Source organism: Zingiber officinale, chromosome 9A, assembly GCF_018446385.1.
Source record: "Zingiber officinale cultivar Zhangliang chromosome 9A, Zo_v1.1, whole genome shotgun sequence".
Classification (NCBI taxonomy): domain Eukaryota; kingdom Viridiplantae; phylum Streptophyta; class Magnoliopsida; order Zingiberales; family Zingiberaceae; genus Zingiber; species Zingiber officinale.
The window spans coordinates 62,438,127-62,459,394 of NC_056002.1; the positions used below are offsets into that span (position 1 = coordinate 62,438,127).

The 21,268-nt window shown below is 35.6% G+C and overlaps 1 protein-coding gene across 8 annotated transcripts; it reads left to right on the plus strand.

The window, feature by feature from the left end:
• The first annotated feature begins 78 nt into the window (after positions 1 to 78).
• Positions 79 to 18,365, plus strand: LOC122021859. Of its 8 annotated transcripts, none has more exons than XM_042580026.1 (12): positions 79 to 408; positions 629 to 750; positions 853 to 1,191; positions 3,116 to 3,215; positions 3,977 to 4,045; positions 4,337 to 4,454; positions 6,081 to 6,172; positions 9,889 to 9,950; positions 10,027 to 10,144; positions 17,365 to 17,485; positions 17,571 to 17,718; positions 17,959 to 18,365. In XM_042580026.1, the coding sequence occupies exons 2-11, from the start codon at positions 659 to 661 to the stop codon at positions 17,582 to 17,584; spliced, it is 1,125 nt and encodes a 374-aa protein (XP_042435960.1). In that variant the 5' UTR covers positions 79 to 408; positions 629 to 658; the 3' UTR covers positions 17,585 to 17,718; positions 17,959 to 18,365. The 8 variants fall into 8 exon arrangements, with proteins under 8 accessions (XP_042435960.1, XP_042435961.1, XP_042435962.1 ...); XM_042580027.1 differs by having other exon boundaries at positions 10,051 to 10,144; XM_042580028.1 differs by having other exon boundaries at positions 688 to 750.
• The last annotated feature ends 2,903 nt before the right edge of the window (positions 18,366 to 21,268 follow it).

The following is a 21,268-nucleotide window of genomic DNA, read 5'->3' on the forward strand; positions in this document are numbered from 1 at the left end:
AAAACCAAAGTAAACTAGAAGTTTCACCTAACGAGGCGGTCAAGTATTTAACGGCAAGAGGACAAAATAGTGCTGAGTGTGACAGAGGGCGTTGGGTGGGGAAAGGGGAGAGGGAGTTCCAGATCGCTGATTCCTCGAGGAAGAAGAGGAAGAAGAGAAGAAAAGAGAACAGAGGAGGAGAAGAGGCATTACCCATGCACGCATCCACTTCCATGTCCTCTTCAAGACGCCAGCTGCCGCTTTACTGACTTCGTTGCGATCTCGCTTGCCATATATCGGAAAGTGAGTAGCTTTGTTTCTTCCCTCCTCTTGCGTTTTCATTGGAGCAAGGAGGAGCACCAGGGAGGCCGAGAGGAGGGCAGGAGAGGCTTGAATCCTTAGTTAGGGTTTGATTGTGGAGACTGACAGGTATTCTCTTCGTCTTTCTTGGTTTTAGGTTTCTGTTGGCGGAAAGTTCCTCTTTTTGTTCGAGATTGGTAGTGACAGTCGGGTTTGGGTTTGACTGGTCTCTTAGAGTTCCTTTTCACTGGAAAGATCGCTTTTTGAATCGAGTTTACTAGAAAGAACGTCGTGTTGATTTTGAGACTAGATTGAATTGTTAATTGAGCTGTTCTACTATTGTCAACAGCTAGACGAGCCTTGTTCTTGAATTATTTTTATGAGATGGTGGCTTTTTGATTCTTCCAGTTCGAACTCCAGTGTGCGCGCTTCGTTCTCTGGCGTTCAACTTATTTATTGTTTAATGATAAGGTGCTGAGATTTTGGTTCCCTTCATCTTCATGAGCAGTCTGAGAAGTTCTAGCTTTATATTAGTCTCTTTCTGACGGATTACTACTTTTGGACTTTTTTTAGTGCGATGAGGATGGCTGCGAATCACAGCGTCAGTTTTCCTTACGGCGTTTTCCCGCAGTCCTTTTGCAATCAGCACGTCGTTTCTTTTCAACCAGGGGCTGTAAACAGTGCATCCGGACCAGTCTCAGGTGACGTGGACGTTTTAGGTGCAGTTGATGGAACAACTGGGTTGATGAAGATAGGGAACTCTAGCATGTTGAACACTATTTCTTCCGTGATGTCGACTAGTAATTCTCCTGGAACTGTCCTTGATCCGACACAGGGTCTTCAGCTTCGTGCAAAATTTTCTGTGACTTGGTCCTTTGAAGAGCTGCAAGTACTGAAGCAAAGCATCATCAGGTGAGGAATAACTTGCAATTTTCTCTGTATATGCGATGGGAAATTGCCTTGGATATGTGATTTAGATGTATAAATATATTGGTCGGTCTCTTTCCTACTTTAGCTTTTGCAATTAGTGGTTATTCAGTCAACTTTAACATGATTTTATAGAAAAAGGCTAGTTAATCAACTTCAGTATGGTACTAGAACAAGAGGTTATTTTCTTAATCTTGCTTCTGACAAGTTATGTCATCATTTCATTGTTGGGTTTGGGCCACTTAACTGAAGTATGCACACACACTCGAGGAGAAGTATACTAAATTGGTTCTTAATATGTCTAGCTTTAGGATAAATAGTTGGCCAATCAACTTTATTTCTTCTATTGGAGAAAAGGTGTCTTGTACCCTTCAATAGATAGTACATATGACATTTAATTTCACACACAATTTCAAAAAACAGCCAGTCTCGATCTGAATTGAATGAGTCAGGTCTACTTCTTGATTTATCAGGTGATTCAGGCCTATGATTGCACCCCGAGATGCAATGTATACAAAGAGAAGAGACAGCTAAATGTATGAGACACTGCTGAAACCTGATAAATTTGACAAAAATATGACATAAAAGAGAGATGAACCATTCCAAGATCTTACTCAATTCTACTCAGGAAGGTAGAGCTCATCTAATAACAGGAATGATGATTGTAGGGGGAAAAAATGAGGGAAAAACTAAAACAAGAAGAAAGAAGCATACTAGGAAGATTAGATCTTGTAGGCTTAGAGGAGCTTCTCTTTGCTGCTGCTGCAAAGCCTCAATAAAGGAACAAGAAACTAATAGTAGGATAAAGGAATACAACGGAATAGTGGATGGGCATTGTGGGGTAGCAAAGTTGTCTTCAAGTCATACTAGTGTGGTGGGACTGTGTGCTAGAAATACATGAACAGCTGATTTTAGGGCAAAAGTGTGTGTAATTAAGTTTTCAAAATATATCAGACTTTAATATAGAATCGAAATGTTATGAATTATAATATATTATCTATTGCTAATCAGACTTTATTATTGTTTACTGTATGATTTTTTTTTTGTCTAACAATAAGATAATTTAAATACTATAACACTGCCTTTCTTTTTAATTGAAACCTATTGTTATGCATTAAAATTTTATATCAATGAGATGAGTTAAATACTACAGTTTACTTTATTAATGTAATGCTCCTTTTATTGATTTGATATTATTTATTTTTATTGTTTCACACTCTAAAGCTATTGATTAAATAGTAATCATGTTATTAAATTTAAATGATACAATTTAATAATTGTATATGATTTAACTGAGTTTAATAGAAATCTTAATGTTTTTGAACTTTGTTTAATTACTTACATTGAATAATTTTAATTAATATTTCTATTTCTTAAAGATATTTATTTTCTGCAAATTCCAATTCATCTATCATATTTGTGCAACCAATAATTTGAGTTTTTAGCTATACAAAATTGATACCGTAGAATTTTAGTCAAGGCATGAACTATGGAAGGGCACTACTCTAAATAGTAAGTCTTGTGTTGATTTATCACAGTTTAACATATTTTTTAATCGATTATCCTTTTATTGATTCAATATATCACACCTTCTAGTTATTTTATTTTATTTTTTTTACATTTTCCCCCTTTTTTCTCATTTAGTTGCAACATCATTTACTGATTAGCAGAACATTTTTTGTTTATTTAAATTGAGCTATCATTTATTTAGCTACCATTCGTGAACAACTTCAGATATTATTGACCTATCTTATTTTCCATTTATCAAATTTTTGAAACACTTAATTAGTGTAACTTTGTAATTTAGTTGCATTTCTTTTTTCTACTCGAACATTACAATCCTTCGCTTCTTCCTTAGTAAGACATTACTTGTTTTCCTTGTCAATATTTTTGTCTTTTGTTGTGCCAGATATGCTAGTGAACCTAATATCATGAAGTATGTCAAGATAGCAGCTAGGCTCCCTGAGAAGACTGTGAGGGATGTTGCAATGAGGTGCCGATGGATGACTGTAAGTATTTTGTTTTGTATGCTGGAAGTATTATAGGAGAGTGTGCAACATGTTTCAATGATTCTATCATTAAGGTCCATTGTTTGCAGTGTGGATGTAGATGGCTTATTAAATAGATTATCTGCTTCTCTCCCATATTTTCTTATTGGCCTGCTTAAAAAAACTCCAACTTTTGAGAAATGCATCATGGATGGACATATTTATCAATTACAAAGTTATTCACAAGCTTGTTCCATCCATTGCCACTAAACAGTTTTGAGAATGGTTCATGATTTTGGAAGAACTGTTAAATGAGTTGTTTAGAAAGTAATTTCATGGTAAACATCATACTTAGGATATATCAGTGCCATCAACTGCTGAAATGTTATAATTAATGACCATACCATATTAAAAGAAATGTAGAATTGTCCTAACAAGATCCTGCCTTACTGACTACAGCCAAATCTCACCCGAAGTGTACAATACAGAGCAAGCACATTCACGTTTAAACCTATAGATTATAGGTACATACTGAGACTAATTCACTTTTTCATGTTATGTTTTTCTTCGATGTATTCTTGATTCCATTTTGTCTAACTACGTAAGTGTTAAAGAGCTCTATTGCTGCACCTTCTATCTTAAATAATATATAGTGCTTTTTCAGACCAGTAAAGATATTTGTGTTCTAATTTTTTTTTTTTCAATTGTCTAAATTTCTCTGGGTAGATTTTATTTTCATGCCAAACATGCAGCATTGGTGATAACTTTTGATGAAAATGCAGAAGAAAGAGATTGGTAAACGGCGTAAACCTGAGGATTGTTTGCTTGGGAAGAAGACAAAAGACAGGAAGGTAGCCTTTTGCTGTCCTGACATCATTTTCTGGATTCTCCATGATCTAGCGTAGTTATCATAGCTCTATAGGTTGAGCATGCTATCCTCTAAAATGCCTTTTTCCTTTATTTTTTCATTTTTCACTAAGCTAAAATAATTTATTGAAGGCATTACGATATAGTAGTCAATGAAGAAAAGGTAAGCACGAATCTTCTAGATTGAACGTGTCATTTCTTCTTTGGCTGAAGGGGTAACTCACAAGTGTTTTATTTTGTGATTTGATTATTCATCAAATTTACATTGTTTTTAGGACAAGTTGATCAACTCATCCTCAGTGGCTTTTCTGCACCAAAACCCATCAGAGAATGTGACTGCCTATTCTTCTATGTGGCATGACGGGAACAACAATACCCCATTTTTATGCGGAGGTTGGTTAGTGCTATTTGTTTCTGTTGACTCAGTTGATTTAGATTAACTTCATTGGTAAATTAAATCACTTGTTTGTGGTTCATATATGTAAATAGTTCTTATAGCCCCTGAAAAATATAGTGTTGAATTCCTTCTTTAGGCAGAGGGAGTTCAATTTAGTCATAGGATTCTTATTTTTTTTTTCATAAAGTTCTCTCTCAACTTATGCTTTAATTTCGATTTATGCTTGGTGATCTCCCGATCTCCCTCCAAAAGAACTTATGCTTCATGATCAGCTGCAAATATTTCTTTTTTTCCTAGGACAAATCATGATTGTATTTGAATGAGGATAAACATTTTCCCCCCATCATGTTATAGGATTCGGAGCCTGTTGGGTTGACAGATTTGAATAATAATGTGGTTTATGAGTTATAAGACCTCACTATTATAAGTCTTCATTGAAATTAACGCATGTGTACCTGCATTTACCTCCCTCCATATCCATGGGGCCGGCACTAAGGGTCGTTAAGGTAGAGGATCTACTTTTCATTGAAATTAACCTATAACAAAATAGTATTTTAATGATGAATAGTGAATATAGGTATGCCTTGACACTTTGATATGTGGGTGTCCAAGAATCAAGTTTCAAGTAAAGCATCTTTGCAAATAGGATAAATTGTCTTTTTCCATCACATGCATTATCATTGCCTTTGCATTGGTCTGCCTTTCTAGAGTTGAGACCTATCTCAATTTTCCTTTTCTGATCAATCAGTTTTAAATGCAAAAAAGGTTGCTGAACCTCACTTCTATATTTGCTGAATCCATGAAGCCTCTACTTTCTTGTTGATATGGTAAGCATGAAGCAAAATTATGTAGAATCTGGAAACAATGCTTTCAAGTGGTCAAGTTCAACCAACTTATTTTAATGTGTTTGACAGAGTTTAAGCTGGGCTTGACTTGACATAGTGTACATAGAGCTCATGAACCTTGTTGACTTGATAAAGTCGAGTTCATTTGTGCTTAATGCATAGAATGAGTTTTGAAGCTTTTGAGGAGCTTGGAGGACACTTGAGGCGAGGAACATTGAGCGGTTGAGGATGTGATCATGAGATTGTGGGTTTCATGGTATTAGGTGGACTCAAAAGGCAAAGAGTATTGATTCACATGGAGTAAGCTTGGGATCTTGGTGCATCCAATGGATCGGAGGCCTGATGCAAGGTGGACTCTATGGTACTTCAAAATGAGGTAGACTTAGAGACGAGGATGATCGGATGATATGGAGCAAGTTTAGAGAGCTTGATATATTTGATGGATTGGAGGCCTGAAGAGGTGAACTTTATGCCCCTGTCTATCCCAACAGACGGATGGAAGAAAGGATGAATTGCATGAGAGTGGAGATAGTTTCCTTCGTTTACTTGGAATATTAAAGAAAGAACGGGTTCTAATCCATATGTATATGCTTTATCTTGTATTTTTGACTCAAAACCTTTTTTAATGACTTTATCCTGACATTTAGTCAAGCAGTTTATTCTGTTAAATTGCTATATATGACTGCTTTAAATTGCTGCGTATGACTATCTTATCTTCAATGATTGATTATTTCGTCTAATTATATATTTTTCTTCTTGTATTATCTGTTTTGTCAGGCACCTGTTTGATTGATAGCAGAACTGGTCAGCTTCTGGATGAAAATGTAAAAATTCTTCAACAGATTGCTGTTAATCTCGATTACAATGAGGTAGGTATTATAGATGTTCATTCCCACAAAAAATGAGGTACTGATTGTGTTTCCTAAATTTATTTTGTTTTCGGGAAGAGATTAAAGAATATATGTATTACCTTCGATGACTGTTAGTACTACTTTAGTAATTGTGGAGAATTTAAAATAAATTGCAACATAAAAACATAAGACCATAGAATTAATTGAAATATGATCTTGGACTCTGGAATCCAGTATATATTATTTTTAATCAAAGAAAATTCCTTATGATTCTTCATGGGTTTTGTAATACTATAAATTGTTAATTGTGTAGGGGAATGCCCGATATGGTGCGTGCTAAAACATGTTTCGTAAACATGCACAACGGAAATAAAAACGTAATAATTCCTAATTATTACGTCACATAAATCACATGCATGCAAGGATACAACACAACTAGACATGATCACATAATTAAAAATATTTACAGAAAGTAATTTATGCTAAACGTTCCTTGAAGGTTCGTTAACGAACATTATAGAGAATGTTTGCCAGCCTCGCAAGGCAAGCCTCTTTCGGAATCAACAAGCAGGCGGTTGATCGATAAGGAGTGGAATTGGAATCAACCAAGCAACACTTGGAAGTCTTGCCTCTATTCGTATCCACGCTGAGTAATCTTCGAGATGACTTCGGAAGTCACGAGTCGTCCTCGCGAAAGGTACTAGCTATGCGTGCACTGACGGAGTTTGGTCCCTAGCGGCGTACGCAACCATAGGACACCAAACAGTGAGAAAATGCAAAGAAGCGGCCTGCTGTCCAGCTGAAAAAGGGGGCTGTTCGCCGCTTTTCTTTGCTGTCCGATGTCTGTAATTAACTCCCAAAGAGGTATGAAGTACCTCGAGACGTCAAGAGTCCGATAGCAAAGTTTGCTCGCCGAAACAGATGTCGGAGGAGACCGGAGGAGGGCTGTGGTGCCAGCAGACAGATTCTGTCCGCTGGTTCTCTTTGCTTGGAACAGTAGTGGTCGGCTGGAGCTATTGCTTTAGGGACTGTTGCTGGCCGGCGGGGAGGTATTGGTCGGAGGGGAGGTGACCGACGGCAGGCTTAGGTGGCGGCAAACGTGAATGGCAGAGAAGGAAAACGGAGTACGTAAGTTTTTCTTTCGTGAGCAGTAGAGTAAATAAGAAGGTGAGAGAATAAGAATAAGGAGAAAGGAAAATTTAATTCTATAATTAAATTTAACTCCATAATTAAATTTATTTTCTTTTAAATCCATATCTTATAAAAATCTCGTATCGGATTTGGATCAATCCAAACCCATATCCACTAACCTGCAATCCATACCATTAGCGATTGATTATAGAATGATTATGAGTGACTCAATTTTTCTCGATTTAAGAATTCAATTCTCAAACTCGTTTTAAGTCTCTAAGATAAACTCATAGTGCGTGTGACCCGTATAGGTTCATGGTTATGTTGGCCATTCATAATTAATGATTGATTATAGAATGATTATGAGTGACATCTAATAGTACATCATGACCCTAATTGACTGGAAAATCATCGGTTGATTCCAGAACCACTTTTGAACCTTTCAGCAGCTAGAATGAGTCTTGCTTTATTCCTTTCACTTGTCTTATACCCACTTGGTTCAGGACATGATCTATGTGTCAGTCCCCACTAGGCTGACTAGGCTGACTAAGTCACACCTAGCTCAAGTATACTTCCTTGTCCTGCAGATTCAGATTACTCGTACATGTGTTCAAGAATATAATACTTTAAACATGTAATGTTTTGGTTAAAGACTTTGAGTAACAATTTTGACAAGTGGTTGTAGGGTATATATCTTCTTTTACAAGGAGCAGTGAATCCTTTGTTGGTAATTCAAATACCTTCGGATACTTTGACTTATACCCAATCATGTCGGGCCCACACCTTCATGGAGATGTTTGCTTAATATGTCAAAGTATAAGTTTCCATGACCAAGATAACTTGAATACCTCAAGTCAAATGAAACTTGCACTCGAGCTGCAATAAGAGCTTTATTGACATATCCATATATGTAGAGAACCATATGAAGTCATAGCAGGTTACTCCAATCAACTAGTTATCATAGCTAGTATTCACGTTTAACTCTCGACATCCCAATGCCTCCAGCCAATAAGGAAGCTGCTTGGTTAGGCCAAGTAGTATAACCTGTACTAGTCTCACAGAATCGATGATGTTCAAACTCATCAATTTATTGACTAGGGACTATTTCAATACATTCATAATTGCACATGTAGAGATGCTCACAAGTGATCCAATCATAAGTTCTCTCATACTATGAATCATATTACGGGGGCATTCAGTGAGTTTAAGATCCAATCAAACACATATAGAATGTGCACTCATGTAGTGAATCTTTGTTTATTCAATAAATAGGTACACACTTTAAGGCGATTGTCATAGGACACCTCTCAAACATAACAAATTGAAGGTAAAATATGTGAATTAAAATTCGGTGCAATTCCAATTCAATAGAGAGACCAAACTCTATCTTTTACATAATATATTTAATTTCCATGCCATCAGATATATTAGACTAAAGGTTGGGAGATGTTATTTGCTAATTCTACCTGGAAGAATTGAAATTAGTCTATGGTACAAAATGCAAATGATACAACCTTATCCTTTGAGTTAATATAGAGTAGTTCCTACCTAAAAGTGCCTTAGAGTTGTGGGATTAGCCTATCTCTAATGGTCAGTTTACTTGAGAGAGCGGAAAGCAAAACTAAAAAAAAGTTTCCGCAGTGGAAAAGTTTCCATCGTTTATTTCATTAAAATTTTCAGACGGAAGAGAAACACAATCCATTAATGGATAATTTTGGAGCTAAAATCGATCACCTCAAAATTGGACAGAAAGCAGCGGATGAAAAAAAAATGACGCAGGTACCCCTTTTCATTCACAAAATTATACCATATACAAAAAAAAAAACGACGTATGTACCCTTTTTAACTCACAAAATTACACCATGTACTCAAAAAATAACGCATGTACCCTTTTTTCATTTACAAAATTACGTCGCATGTATCCACCTTCCTTTATTAAGATAAATAAGCATGCAAAGGATGGGATTTCTTCATCCTTTCTCTTCTCCTCCTTCGAGGATAATTTTCCACCATAGATTTCTTTCTCTTCCTTCTCATTCGCGCTTTAGAGTAAACATAGCATAATATCTGGGAATTGTAAAACTCAGCTAGTCTTTGTTGTGTGTCTAGACCAAAGAGGTATAGATTTAATAGTGAGAATATAGCAAGAGATACATATATTTCATTACCTCAAAAAATAAAATTTTCAGCAATATTCAACAAGTCCAGGCTATCATTCTTTATCTCAACCAATACTGTGATTCTCATTTTATTATCTGTCAGAGCATCCATTCTGCATTTGATGTGCCATTATTGCTTCACATCACCATACATCTACATGGAGTGTTCATACATTTGATCTGTGTAGATGAAGAATGCATGAATAAGGAAAATGCATAGCATTCGTCACCTTTTCACTATGTGATGTTGTAAAGATAATCCAATCATTTGCAATATATTTGTATTTGTCTAGAATTTAATTCACTATTATCAAATTATGGAGCTACTTCAACAGATAGCTTGCCTAATATTATTAGGTCATGTAATTTTTTTTGCTCTTGTTATGTTTGTGTAAATTATAGACAAATTTGTGTGTTATTTACCAGCTGTTTTTGTGTCTGCAGATACAAAAGAATATCGATTTGTTTTGTTGCTCAAAACTGAACATAACTACCATCTTGAATAGGTATTTTACAGTTGAAGAAGTCATAGAATGATCCATGTAATAATAATTTATACATGGTATTTTTTTATATCTTAAGCTGGACGACTCCTGTTTTCCACAGCATGAGCGGAATGACTGGTATTATGAGTCAGATGCCTCCACTACCCATTGATATCAATGACAATCTTATGTCTATATTACATTGTACTGCTCATGTAAGTATCTAGTATTATCTTTTTCATTCCACTCTCTTTGGTTTATTGCTGATTTTACTTGTTAGATAAAAGTAGTCCCAAAGTCCGAAAGTTTTCTTGTTCTTGCTTTTTCAGCTCAACATTTATTGCATATTTTTAGTTTAGTCAAGGTAGCAATGGAAATATAATAAGACTAGAAAATAAGGGGTTTGCCCCTCCCTAGACCCCTCCCCCTCTCCAAAGGTTATGCCACACACATCGGTTTGGACACACATGGCTTGTGTGAGCTCTCTTGAACTTGCTCTTGGTTAGATCTGTGGGGTTGGTCAAACTGTCTACATCTAATGGCTTTGGTTTTATTCCCATTTCCTTGTAGAAATAGTTTGGACTAGTAGTTCTTTCTTGATTTGGCTACCTTCCTCATGAAGGTATAACGACAAAAACTATTGCTTGCCGAAGGGGATTGGAACTCACTTTGCGCCATTACTTGCAAAAGGATTAGATTTAGAAGTTGTGTTTCTTAGGATCCGCTGCATCTGAACCCACTACCCCACTTTGTTCATATAGTCACTTGGGATTTTTTTATACTAATTCTTTTAAACGAAACTTTCTTAAATTTACTTAAGGAAACATCATAAAAGAACAACAAAAGGGTTAGAGTGCATGTTTAAATCTAACATTTTAAGCAATGAAATTCTTGTATATGAGTTGAGCTATATCATTATAAGTTATAATGATACATTAGATCAACTTGCAACATCCACTATTGATATGATTTTGGAAATATATCTCATTTTATTTTTTTAAGATATATTTGGTAATCTCTTCAAGAGACTCAATGTGGTCCGACCTTTCTCTGGGACCTTGTATTGACGGAAGCTTTGTGCACTAGGCTACCATTTTTTTATTTGGTAGTTATTTCAAATTAGGAGAAAGAATTTTTAGGGTATTTGAATTATTTTTTAAATTTAGTAGAATTTTATATTTCTAAATCACAGTTAATTTATTTTTTAAGGTAACGAGTACTATTAATTAAGTGGTATTTCCTTTGTTTGTTTAATTTTATTTTCCAAGTTTAGCTAGGTTGGAAGCTTTAAAAAGACCATTTCTAATTTATTTAGATTCCTTAATATTTTCTTCGATAATTTTATCATTTTAGAAGTTTGATGCTTCATGTTTGTCTATTTCCACAACCTAATGTTGTGTCAATTGGTCTCAAAGCATGTTGTTATTGTATTAATCATGGTTTAAAATCTTGACCCAGTTTTATTTTATAATTGAAATGATACAGTTTTGATATTATATCGTTCTGTGCCAATATGATTTTGATATTTTTAAATATAAAATATCAAAAAAAAGGGCAGCCACGAAGCTCCCGTCATGTGCAGTCTTAGAGAATGATCCATTGTACGCAACCTTATATTGCTTTTTGCAAGAGACTGTTTTTAGGATTTGAACCCGTGACCTTTAGGTCACAAAACAACAACTTAACTGTTGCGCCAAGGCTCCCCTTCATTTTTAAATATAAAATATATTAATTAAAAATTAAAAGTCTAAATATAAAAAAAACAAAGATAATAAAATAGTTTTTTTTTAAAAAAAGAAAAATATGGGATCGCAATGCCTTCGTATTGTAAATAAATAAATAAATAAATAAAATTATATATATATATATATATATATATATATATATATATAGAGAGAGAGAGAGAGAGAGAGAGAGAGAGAGAGGGGAATGTTCTTATGGTACACACTGCTTGTGCATCATGTGTATTTTTTTTCACTTTTTTTAGCCTAAGTACTATACCCTAAACCCTAAGCTTAAAAAAAAAAATACACATGCTGCGGACGGGTGTGCACCATAAGGTAAGTAGGGTAACATTCTTTTGTATATATATTAAATTAATGGGATAATTTTATTAGAGTTAGATTAAATCTGTTTAGATTATCTATTTATAGGTAGAAGTTGATTGAAATTATTAACCTAAGTTTAATTATTAATCCAAGTTTTCTGCATCGCACCCTTGTGCCTGCGGGTATCCCCGTCGCGGCTCGCAGAGGTTATACCCCGGGGTGGCCCGAGGGGCCTAGCGGCAAGAGGAATGACAATTTTCATCTTACATGGAATGAAATTTTAAACTATGGTACCGATATAACATCTTTCCCAGTTGGTGTTCCTGTAACCTGCTCATGGGAAATCAAACATGGTCACCCTCACTTTGTGCATGCCTTTCAAACCCATGCTCCACCATCTGACCTCAGCATTCACCACCATTGTTATCTCTTCCACTAGCTCCAAATTGACATTGTCCTTTGATGCCAACAATCTCCACCCCCATGCCTCCAAGGCGTTGATTATGACGTTCAACACTCCTCCATCAAATGCCAGATGTTCTTTGACATTTGCAGTTCTTCCGAGAGGACACCTTCACTGACACCCTTGCTCTGTGGCTAGCAACCTCCTACATGCTTGGCTGCTTATTGAATCACCCCAACACCATTGTTAGTGGCCTCCCTTGTGACCACGATCAAGTTACAATATAGAATCAATATTAGGCTCAAACCAAGCCTATTCCATGATTCACCTATAGTTGATATTTGTCATTTTAGTCTAATAAGTTCTACAAATTACAGTCTAGTCCTGTAAAACATCTTGGGTATGTTAGTGCAATCATACCTCAAGTGGTCAAAGTCAATCAAAATATTTAGATGTCTTGCAAAGGGATCGAATTAGGTTTGCATTGTTACTCATGCGTGTGCATCAAGTTTGCAAGGGCTTAGTAGATTGCATATAAGACATTGATAAGGATAGTATGGAACATCTGATGGACCAAAAGTGTTGGAGGAGATACCTTTGGGCTTTGGAAGTCCTAGAATCTCTTCTTGGCTTTTGGGTATATCTTGGAGGCTACAGGTGCAACCTTTAGACATGTAGAAATTCTGAGAGTGTGACTCTGGGGTAGGTCGTGAATATATGAAGTCTTGGGCAGACTAGTAAAGAATAAAACACTGAGAGATGAGAGATGTGTGACTTGTAATGTTTTTTGGGCAATTGTAAGTGATAGTTATAGAGAGCTTTCAACTAGGAATAAGGATTCTTGGTTGTAGTCGGTTAACCAAACTTGATCCCAAAGTCGGGATTGCCGAGCACATTCAGTCGACTTGAGACTAGAATTTGAGTCAGATTGAAATAGCTTGCTTGTGAATAAAATGCTTTCTGTTGGGTTTGAGTTAACTGAATAAGGGGTCCAGTCGACTAAATAAGATTTGAGACGATTAGAGCTTTGTTTAGTTAAATAAACTACTAATAAATTATGTTAATGATTCTTTTATATGAATTTGAGTTGACTAAAGATGATTTCACTTATTAGACAACTGCATAAAATCTCTCTATATAAGCATTAATTGCGTGTTTTCTCAATAACTTTGCATGAGAATCGTAGTTGAATTTTAGCCTTGTGTGATGGAACACATCTTCAACAAGCACAATAATATCTTCCTTGTTCTTAAAGTTTCAATCTTACAAGAAGATATACTTGTTATATGAGGTTTCTTTCCTTTATCTAAGGATATTTTCATAGTGGGATTGCCTATTTGATGTGGTACTCAGGAAATTTTCACAGTGGTAGGCTGTAATTCAATTAATCTCGTCAGTTGGCAAGATACTCAAGATATGATACTCAACTTTGTTGTTGGTTGTATACTCTTTTCGTTATTCTTAGTTCATATGTGATCTTCCAATTTATCTCCCTCTACATCATTGGGCATCGCAAAGTCATATTTCATGGTTAGCATTAAATTGAAATCAGTATGAAAAAAATCCCTCCATCTGGCACTTCTATTGAGAGAATTCTCCTTCAAATCTATATGGATGAAAGCTCGTTTTGACCATGATGCTCTAGACTCCATCTCCTTGTTTTTTCAATAGTTAAATCTTTCAAAGTAACTAGACGCTTATACCACTTATTGAAACCCGATCAAGAGGGGGAAATGGTGACTAGAGATCATGCCTACAAATAAAAAATAGTCTTTTCTCTTGCTGTAATCCCAACAAGGTCACAAAACAAATTAGCAACGGAAAACTAAATAAAAACAGATCACATACCACACCATAAAGTCAGACGATTTATTACATGGTTCGGCAGCCCCTAGGCTTTTATTCTATGGCGTATGATCTTTTAGGTGGGTCACATTCAGAATCCTTTCTATATTCTCCTCATTGGTGAAATACTGGATGTGGAGAAACCTCTTACAAAATCACTAATGATAGATTTGGGAGGCTTGCAACAGAGCTAGGATTTTGACATTAAGGCTCAACAATAGAATAACAACAACAAAGCTTTTCTCAAATAGAATTCTATTATTCGTGGCCTCTTGACCCCATTTTAAAGATCTCTCCACAAATTGCTTCATTGACATGATGCTACTGATATGACATCCATGGCATCCATCAGTCAATTAATCCTAGCTCATTGACATCGTGACCATTTTCTCTCGATGATGGCTTTATCCAGGATTCACCAATTGACTATACCCATCAGTCGATTGGTCTTAATCGAATCCAGCAGCTCAGATCTTTTCCTTCATTTCCTTAATGACTGATCTATCCAAACTCAACTAATCATAGATAATAAGTTAACTAGTCCACTTGAAACCAAGATTCCAGTAAGTTCTAAGTCGACTACCCAGCTGAATTAGCCATCAATTAACTAACAATCGATTGAAGAATCAAGATCAACATACAAATTTTTTAATCGATTGCCCTATTGACTCACTAATTGATTACGGTCCATCTAATGACTGAGTCCGTCTAGGTTAAAAGCTACCCTCACTCAAGTGTATTTTCTCTCAACCCTCAGTTCACCAACAATTATCTTTCACCACTGATTGACTACGGTCCATCTAATGACCGAGTTCGCCTAGGTTAAAAACTACCATCACTCATGTATATTTTCTCTCAACCCCTAGTTCACTGGCAATTGTCTTTCTCCATGAGCCGTCGACTCCTTACCCATGTCATCCTTTTCACTCGGCTTACATTATGCGTCTCTAGCAATTTTCCATCAAGCTTCTCATTCCTCAGACGGAGCCCTTGCTTCCTTCTTATGTCATCCTTCTCTCTTCACTTGCGTAATATATGGTGTTCCTACCACACTTTTTGATCTTCCACAGATCAGGTGCTCACGACCTTGACCAAGTCAAATCGTCTCCATGTGTGTATACCTAAGTCGCTATACACTTGAATTCACAAAGCAAATACAGATGCAACACTTAAATTAAATTCTTTGCCCAAATTTCAAAACTTGGTGTGAACATCAAAACTTGTGGTCACACTTGACCACTTGAAGTCACACTTGACCACTTGAGGATCGAAAATTCTAACAGGAAAGGTTTTCAAATCATTGATGATGCTTGGATCACAATGATGAACTGTGGAAGCTCACCATAGCTCGCTTCTGACTTATTTGACGCAGACAAGTCACTGAACCATATCCACCAAATGCACCCTAAAGCTGCCCACTACGTACCTATTCTCAATGATGCAAAGTTTGATTGGGTCTCTAGTATCCCCACTCATTAGAGTTGACTTCTTCTAGGAGAATGATGCAAATTTTAAATTAGACCTTATTTTAATTTTTTTGATTTATTGATGGTCTCTCTGAATTAGGAAAGAGTTTGAGTATTTAGATAACTTTTCTAGTTTGGTAGAATTTTATATTTTCAAATCGTAGTTACTTTATTTCTCAAAGTTGTCAAGTTCTCTTAGACAAATGGATATTTGTCTTAATTTCACTTTCCAAGTTTAGTTGGGTTGGATCCCAGTGTTTGAAGTGTTGAGCCATGCTGTCCGAAACCGCTGGAATTTACCGTTCCGGTGTGGAAGTGAAACCAACACCACACGCAAATAAATTTTGCGTGCATCATCTACGTGTGATCAACGATCGCAGGATGCCTTCGTACCACCGAAAGCGTCGCGGGACGTTTCTAATGGTGGATTGGACTAAAGTTGACAACTTGAAGTTGCATATGTATGAATTGTGAATTGTATTTACTAGAAAGGTTTAGCTAAACATTACACAGACTAATTTAGAGATTCCTACCGACTTGACACAACTTTTATATTCTAAAAGATTTTAAAAGCACATATACCAATCCTTATAGCATGGTTAATAGTCATGGAGCATGTCGATTATGATTCATTACAAAAATCAAGGTTCATGTCGTATCTTGATAAAGAAACATTGTTCTATTTTATTTTTCATTTGGAATTGAAATAAAATATAAAAAAGAATAATATATTTTTCCAGTTTTTCTTTATTGTTGACTTCGAGTCTTAAAGCATTTTACATGGTTGAAGAGAAAAAAGAGATAGGTGGCTTTGACATGACAAGAGCTTTTCTTCTCAGCCATTACCGACTCTATTCCTCAATGTGATTTTGAGGTCATGGATTCGAGTCGCGGAAATAGTCTCTTGCAAAAATACAAGATAAGGATGCGTACAATTGATCCAATATGGTCTTTTCCTGGGACCTGCATTGGCAGGAGCTTTGTGCACCAGATGCCCTTTTCATTGTCGACTCTATTCCTCAATGTGAAGAAAGACATGGTCTTCTCAATCATCATCAAGTGATTTCACCCTTGCTATCAGCTTTGAGTCCCTATACGATATGATTTCTTGTTCTATGTCAGGATTTTGAAATTCACCCTTCTCGATCATATTGGTATTTTTTTTTTATTTCATTTGGAATTGAAATAAAATATAGAAAGTGACATTTAACCGCTGTCCACTCCGAGTCTTGAAACATCTGATGACTGAAGAGAAAAAGTGATAGATGACAATCAAGAGAGGAAGAACAAGATGGCTTTTATGGTACCTGACCTTTTTCTTCTTCTCATCCATTATTGACACTATTTCTCAATGCGACAAAAAGACTTTCACCCTTGCTATCATGATTTGAATATCTACATCACATGATTTCTTGTTCTACATAGTCGTAACTTCGAGTTTGAACCCTTCTCCACCTCCACTTCTAAAATATTCATGATTTGATTTTGTTTACATTTGTCTGATTTTATTTTAGTTGGGACTTGCATTTGATCCATATGTAATTGAATAGAATGGCAATGCCTCTTTTAAATTACAGTTAGTATCAATTATGTTGTCTTTCATTCGAAGTATAGTATCTTGCAATATGCCCGGTGATGTCATGAGATTCTGATAGCTATCGGTCGGACCTTAGTCTTTTGGCCCTAATATATTGGACGAGCGAGGATTGGAGGATGCCCTCACCCAAATGGTGTATTTGCTTTCATGTATCCCCTTGCTCCACGACAAGATGCCACTCTTGATATGTGAACTAGGTTTGTAACTCAACTACTTGTGCATGAAGTGAAGCTTAAAAGCTTTCTTTTACTTGGATGATTTGTCCTATATGATAAATTACAGGCAGAGTTAAGTAAAATCAGGTTGGTTTACAGTCGAGATCATTTTTTTTTCCCTGTCGCAAAGGTTTCTTCGCCGTCAAGACATTTTTTGGAGTTATGATGGAATCAAAAGATCAATGTAATTTGTATTTGCAGAGACAAAATGGCTGGTAATTAGTAAAGTTCTATATAACTTCGCATGATTTTTTTTATCCTTTACTTTTTTAACTGTTTGCTACTTTAGAACCTCATATCTGAAACTTACCGATTTTCATGGCTCTTGGTGGTTTGTCATGGCGAACCATCCAAAGTTGCTTTAGGCTATTAACACTAGGAGTTTAGATTTTTCTTCCCTATGTCTTCGCCACACTTGGTACTTCTCTCCTTATTTTTGGTTTTGTAAGGAACAGGGAACTATCGACAGCGGCTTAAAGGAAGAGCCAATGAGCTGGTAACCTGTGCGCAATTTTCTAATATCAAATGCAAGATAGCTGGTTGAAGTAGTCTCCTGAGTGTACATGCTCGCCAACGAGAATAAAGATTGCACGGTGGAGTCCTTGGTTTATCAAGAGCTAGGCAATAGGAACCTCTATATTGTCACCTACAGATAGTCAGTGTTGTGCAAATCAGAGCTTGTATGTACTTTGTCAATACACGACGGTAGGTTACTTAAGTTTTCATCTCCGAAAGGTCAGTATTTTGTATAAGTATCATTATTTATGGAGGATATTCTGCCTAGTTGTATCGATCCAAGTGTATAGAAATGATATTTATTGCTAGATAATAAAGTTTTGCTCTGTGGGTTTCAGTTTTGCTAGGTCCAGTTTGTCAGTTTGTCATGTTTCCTCTCGGATGTAAAGCTTACATTCTTAAGTGCTATGGGTTTCGGTTTTGCTAAGTCCAGTTTGTCATGTTTGCGCTTGGATGTAATCGTAAAGCTTACATTCTTAAGTGCTACTGAAGTTTCCTCCATAGTCACCGTTCATTGAATATGCATTCACTAATTTTGCAAGCAAGTCAGGTTACATTTTGGATGGAAGTCTGATATCGAAGAGTTACAACTTCAAGTTGTGCTTCCACTACGATTCATCATCAGTTGGCTTCTACTCTTGCTTATTGATCTTCCTCAATTGATGATGACTTAAGAAATGCATTGCCGATAGTTTACAAACTATTTGTATATCAAGGGAGAAAAGATTGACTTAATTTTGCTAGCATTTTATTTTATAAATTTAAGAATAGCTTGATCATGAACTGAATTTTGGATTTATGATCTTTGTTTTTCTTTTCTGTATTCTTTTTGTCATCATCACTTGTTAGCCGGGGCTCGTCTAACACTCCTGGGGTTCCGTTTTTTCTCATGGTCACAAGAAGAGGATGGAAGAGTCAAACCAATGATGGAGGATTTGGGTGATGCAATAAAAGCGCAAGGTTACACGAAAATATTCTTCCTTTTGATTTTGTTATGTGTGTTATTATACGACTTGGCTCCGTAGGAGTCTTTCCGGTACCATAATTCTATATAACCTTTTCATATGCGGGTTTGTCAATCTTAAATGCTGATTAATATCCTAAACTCAATCTATCAAATTTGGATTTTTGCATCTAAGTTCCTTGACCCAATTGATAAAATTTAAGTGTTTTCCCAAGGTTCATAAGTTGTTCTCTCAAAGTTTGAGTTTTCAATTTTATTTTCTAATCCTAGAATTATTTTGTCCGCCTTGAATATTGTTAGACCTATTCCTAGGCATGCGTCTATCGTTCTTCTTCGATCCTAGGATTATCAATATCATGCATTACAATCCTAGATCTATCATGATATTTAAATCTATAATTCTTCATGGGTAAAATGCATATAATTATTACCCCTAAGCATGGAAGAACTCAAATTTAAATTTAAATTCAAATTTGAAGAGTATAACTTCTTTATCTTTAGAGCTCCCCATTAGCACGAGCATTTATTTTTCTTTCATCTCTTCATTTCTTCTTCTTCCCCCATTCTTTTGGACACTGTGCAGTAGTGGCATCTCTCCCCACATTGTTAAACCAATGATATGATTCGTTTTCTTCTTCTTCTTGGCATTCAAGTTCTTATAACTTAATTTAGATGAAAAATAATTTAATTTACTAAATTTAGAAGAATATAATTTACATCCTTTACATTTGTTACTTTTTTCCTTAATAATTGATCACCTATTCTTATAATGTCCCTTTTAGTTGCACCCCCATAATATATAACGCATGTAGAAGATCTAGAATCCTCTTTGCCTTCCTCAATTGTTAGACTCTTGATATTCCTTTTCACTTTCCTCCACTTCCCATTCACTTTTATCGTCTTGAACCTTTTTCCTTTTTCTCTTAGGATCCTCATGGAGGCACACAATTCGCTCTAAATTTTGTTTGTCTTCATCTTTAGGCCATCTATACCCCCAAAGAATGATGAAACATTTCCTTGATTGAAAACCAATACTCCACTAAATCCTTTCAAACCCTAAAATCTTCCCGGTATGGTGGGATTTCATAGTCTTTGATGCCTAGAGCAAGCTTTCCTCGTCTCTCTAGCCATCTTCACTTTGCCCTCTTAGTGGTTAGTCCAAAGAAGAGTGCACTTTTCCTAATACCATATGTTGGGATATATCAAATGATCAAGCTAGAGAAGGGTGAATAATGATAGTTAACCGACAAGTAAGGATTCTATTCTCTTGCTATCAAACTACCAAGGTTTAATAAGATAACACAACAAAATAATAACAAACAAGAAATCAAGCAGTACTTATAATTATTAATATGGTCTAACAACCCGCGAGGCTCTTATTCCACAACCTATGATCCATCAATGGATTACTCAAGAAAACCACTATATTTCTTCCTTGTTGATCAATTAGTAGAGTTAAGAGAACAAAACGAATTACAAGGATAAAGTACATGGGAGTAGTTCTAACAAAGACTTAACCAATTTTATTTTTACTAGTCTTCAAGCTTCCAATGAGCCATCCTTTTATAACCTTCAATCTTCTAACGTCTCTTATTGGTTGCCGCCTAATAGTCAATTGCTCTATCATATAAGGCAGGAAGATGAAGATTTTTATTATTATTTTTAGTAATTTTTATTCTTTTGTTATTTAAGGTATTTTTGATGGTTTAAGTACTTTAGCAATTTATATCTTTTTATTTTTTTTTTTGTATTTTGAGTCAGTTTAGGGATTTTAGATTATGAGTCTCTTAATAATTTTTTCTTTATTTTAGAATTTCTTTTCCTTCTTTACAAGATAGGAATTGAATTTCATATATCATGATTGCTTTCTTTTGTTTGGGTATTAAAGTCTAGAGTTTATATAAGCATGTAATTATCTGATTGATAATTAATCCTTGAATATTAAATAATATTTTATTTTTTTCAAAAATACCTACAGGACCGTAGTTCTTCTCTTCTTACCTTTTTTTTCAATTATCTCTTCTCGTTAGTCCGTAGGATAATTGCTATCCTGGCTAGCATCAGTTGGTATCAGAGTCGATTAGATCCAATGGAATGTCGTCGTGGTTGAGGTCGTGGCCACGATAGGCATATTTCGATGGAGGAAACCGAGCACCATGAAAGATGGTTGAAGAGTGTGGATTTACAGAGATAAATTACAGATTTGACCCAGCGTCTAACTGAGGCGACGCGAAATCTTAAAGTTCGCAAGGTACGTGGTTGAGAGGATTGATATAGAGACCTCA